The following is a 3,406-nucleotide window of genomic DNA, read 5'->3' on the forward strand; positions in this document are numbered from 1 at the left end:
CCTCACTCTCCTATTGCGTGCTCAAATAGAGCAACTCCGGTCGTTTGCCCCCCCCCCCTCCCATGAGGCATTTTTTCGCCGCTTGGGGGGCTGCCGACGAAAACTGTGGCCTGGGGGGGGCAAAATTTTCCACTCATTCCCACCCCGGCCGGCCACATGAGAGAGAGATAGAGAGAGAGGAAAGATTCATTTTTTACATGCACATGGAGGGCCTAGCAGAGAAAGGGAGGAGAGAGGGGAGAGAGGCTGTCCCATGAGATTTGTGTATGCAAAAATAGCGTCGGACGCCCCCAAGCGCCCCCCCCCCCCCCCCGAGGGGGGCTGGGTTTGGCCTGGGGTCGCCTAGGCTAAATTTGGCCAAATCCAACGCAAAACGACGTCCTGGGAGCACAGTTGGGCGATTTTTTAGCGCCGCCGATTGAAAAGGTGTTCTGGAGGCGTGGCTGGAGATGCTCTTAAATCTAGCCCGTCCTCGACGGAGTTACTCTAGAGAGGGCAAAGAAACTTACCGCCATTGACGATGTGTTGCGCTAGAGGTGTGAAGTCGTTGCAGTGGTCGTTGCCATTGTGGATCCACTGCTGTCACACCGGTGGTCGGCCCCGCCGGTGTGAGTGGGAAAGAGGGGAGAGCGGTGAGGAAGGAGGTGAGAGTAATTTATGATGGTGCTTTGGAAAACAACACAACTTTTCCATGCTGCATTCACGCGTGCAACCGTCCACGCCCATGTGCCTAGGGTTGCAGCGCTCGGGTCTAGCTCCGCAAAAATGGTCAATTTGAATGTTTTCATGAATGCAGGTCCAAAGATACTTTTTTTAGCAAAGTACAATCGAAATCGCTTACATACACGAACGTACACTCACCCCTATGAACGCACGCACGCACACACTACCCTTACCCCTATGAGCACCGGAAGACCTGAAATAAATCCAGTAACACGCAAGCACCAACGTCAAGTCTCGGAGTTATACTCTGATGGACAGGGGATAATACATTTCTCCTAACCATTCAATCATGGATTGGTTTGCGGTCCAAAGATGCTTTAATGCTCGTGTTACGCAAGCCAAACAGTCCAGATAACCAAACGGTCCAAATCCTTTCTTCCCGCGCCGGTCTGTTCCTAGCTAATGCAGGTAATTAAATGCGTCCTTAATCTACAGTTTTTTCATCTTGACCAGAGGATGATGCAACACAACGGACATTGCCAACCGTTACATGTACATACCCGCCAAAACAACCTCATCAGCAGCCATGCGCCGGAAAAACCGAAATGGCAGAATCGACCGTGCACGGATGAGCCCAAAACCATATAACCCGGCGAGGACTTCTTTCACGGCCGCCTTCTCTCCCCACGCATTCCAAGGTTTCTGCCATCGATCCAGCGATACAACTAGCACGTCACAACTCGGTGCCGGCGGTGGCAGGGCATGCATCGTGTGCGCGCTGGTCGGCCGATCACGGCATCGCGCGACGCCGGGGCGCGCGCGGGGGCTGGAGTCGAGCCGATGGGGTATCCCTAGGAGGCGGCGTGCGCGCCGGCGTCGACCTTGGCGCGGCAGAACGGGCAGGAGTGCGAGGCGGCGGCGGCGCCCTCGAGCCAGGGCAGCGCGCAGCCCCAGTGGAAGCGGTGGCCGCACGGCAGGTGCGCCAGGACGTCGCCGGCGGCGAACTCGTCCAGGCACACCGCGCACTCCGCCTGCTCCGCGGCGTCCCACCTCAGCCGGCTCCACCTCATCAGCCGCCTCATCACGCCCTTCTTCGAGTACACCTCCCGCTGCACGCCCGTCGCCACCGCGGCCGACGAGCCCCCTCCGTTTGCTCTGCTAACCTTGATGCTCCCCGTGCTGTGATGCCTGCGGAAGTGTTCGACCGGTCAGATGCCTGACTAATCCCTTGCTTCGGACATCGATCGCACCGGAGTGAAGCAGAACACAAAAGGAAAACGAATCCTGCATCGGCATCGATCAACTTCGATTAACCACCTCTTGATGACGGCGTCGGGCCCGTTGCTCTTGCTCTTGAGCTTCTGGTCCAGCCTCTCCTTGGCCTCCCGGGCATTGCTGTCCAGCGCCCACCCGTCCATGAGGCCGCTCCTCTGCTGCGAATTCCCACCAAAGACATCAACCAATCGTCCAAACCAATTGCTCCATCGTAATCACACCGTAACGACAACAAACAATATTCCCGGAGCTTACGTACCTTGTTACCGGAACTGCCGGTGCCGACGGCGTGAGCGGCGCCGTGCCCGGCCGCGTAGAGGCAGAAGGAGAGCCGCCTCGTGCCCGCGGCCGCCTGGTCCGCCCCTGCGCCCCCGCCCTGCCACATCCGCCGCCGCCGCGCGCACTCCACCCCGGGCAGCATCCCGGCCATGATGACCCAACGTTCCTAAAGACGTCAACGATCGCTCCGAGCACGCGCGCACCTAACCGCGAGCACCGCGCATGCGGGCGCAGGATCTAGCCGCGGCGGCGCCGGCCATTTCAGGAAGCGGAGCAGCCGCGTGCGCCTCCATGGACCTCTGCTCGGCCCGTGTGGTGATCGGTCGGCGCGGGGGACAGAGCGGTGGTGGGGGGTGGCTTTATAACTGTGGTGTCCGCGCGGCGCGCACCGGAGTCCACTGCCAGCTTAATTGGTAGCGATGGATGGCGACGGAGATGGGCGGGATCGAATTATGGGAGGGAAATCCACTGGCGAGGCGAATTATTGTGGGGGTCATCTCGGGTCGGACTCGGTCCGGTCAATTCCGATCCGCACTGAACTACCCGCGCGCGCAGAGGATCGGAGGTGCCAAAGCCGTCGCTGCCACGCGCGGTTCATTTCATTCGCATGGAAACTTGACTGACTGACCCAACGGCAACGGCTCGACCAAGACAACAGTGCCCTGATCGGACCAACAGTGGCTCGGCCGGGTGGGTACAACACAATCATGGAGATTTCCTTCCTTGCCATGCAAGCGATGGATCGGGCAGTGAATGCGTCGGCGACAGGCTCCTCCACCCCTGTCTAGCGAGAAGGACGAGGCCGCTTTCCGGGAAGCTTCCGGGTGGCAGAGCGGCGGGACACAGCGGCATGCCGTGCCATCAGTGACCATCACGCTCCATTACGCCCTCGCTCTCATCAGCCGCCCGGCCCACCACCACCCGCCTTGTTGCTATCGCCGCTGTCCAAGGTCTAGACCCGGCACCGTTTTGCCTTCTTCTTCTTCCCTTCCGCTGGCTTCTGTGCCTCGAGGCTCTCGTGCGTGCGTGCTCGTCTAGCCACCTAGATCCCGATCTCCTCACACATGCATATCGCCACATGATTTTTTTTCCCCGGGAAAATCACTAAGAGCTTTATTAAATGAAAGCTGAACAGTCCGTCAACAGGCTACTGATCAGGAAGCTGAAAGTACTACTCTCTCTCCGTTGC

General features: G+C 59.1%; 1 protein-coding gene across 1 annotated transcript; it reads right to left on the reverse strand.

Moving 5' to 3' along the window:
* Positions 1-781: 781 nt before the first annotated feature.
* On the reverse strand, positions 782-2,599 carry LOC123412783 (E3 ubiquitin-protein ligase TTC3-like). The gene is made up of 3 exons (XM_045105718.1): positions 2,198-2,599; positions 1,981-2,093; positions 782-1,851 (listed from the first exon to the last, which is right to left on the reverse strand). Exons 1-3 carry the CDS (start codon positions 2,366-2,368, stop codon positions 1,515-1,517), a joined length of 621 nt encoding a protein of 206 aa, XP_044961653.1. The 5' UTR covers positions 2,369-2,599; the 3' UTR covers positions 782-1,514.
* Between the last annotated feature and the right edge of the window lie 807 nt (positions 2,600-3,406).

This window comes from Hordeum vulgare, chromosome 7H (genome assembly GCF_904849725.1).
Source record: "Hordeum vulgare subsp. vulgare chromosome 7H, MorexV3_pseudomolecules_assembly, whole genome shotgun sequence".
Classification (NCBI taxonomy): domain Eukaryota; kingdom Viridiplantae; phylum Streptophyta; class Magnoliopsida; order Poales; family Poaceae; genus Hordeum; species Hordeum vulgare.

What these genes read in the sequence shown, in the direction of transcription:
- LOC123412783 (XM_045105718.1), bottom strand. Translation starts at nt 2,368, where the DNA reads ATGGCCGGGATGCTGCCCGGGGTGGAGTGCGCGCGGCGGCGGCGGATG. An exon ending in CCGGCAGTTCCGGTAACAAG is followed by an intron (nt 2,094 to 2,197) that starts GTACGTAAGCTC and finishes AATTCGCAGCAG; the next exon opens with AGGAGCGGCCTCATGGACGG. An exon ending in CCCGACGCCGTCATCAAGAG is followed by an intron (nt 1,852 to 1,980) that starts GTGGTTAATCGA and finishes ACACTTCCGCAG; the next exon opens with GCATCACAGCACGGGGAGCA.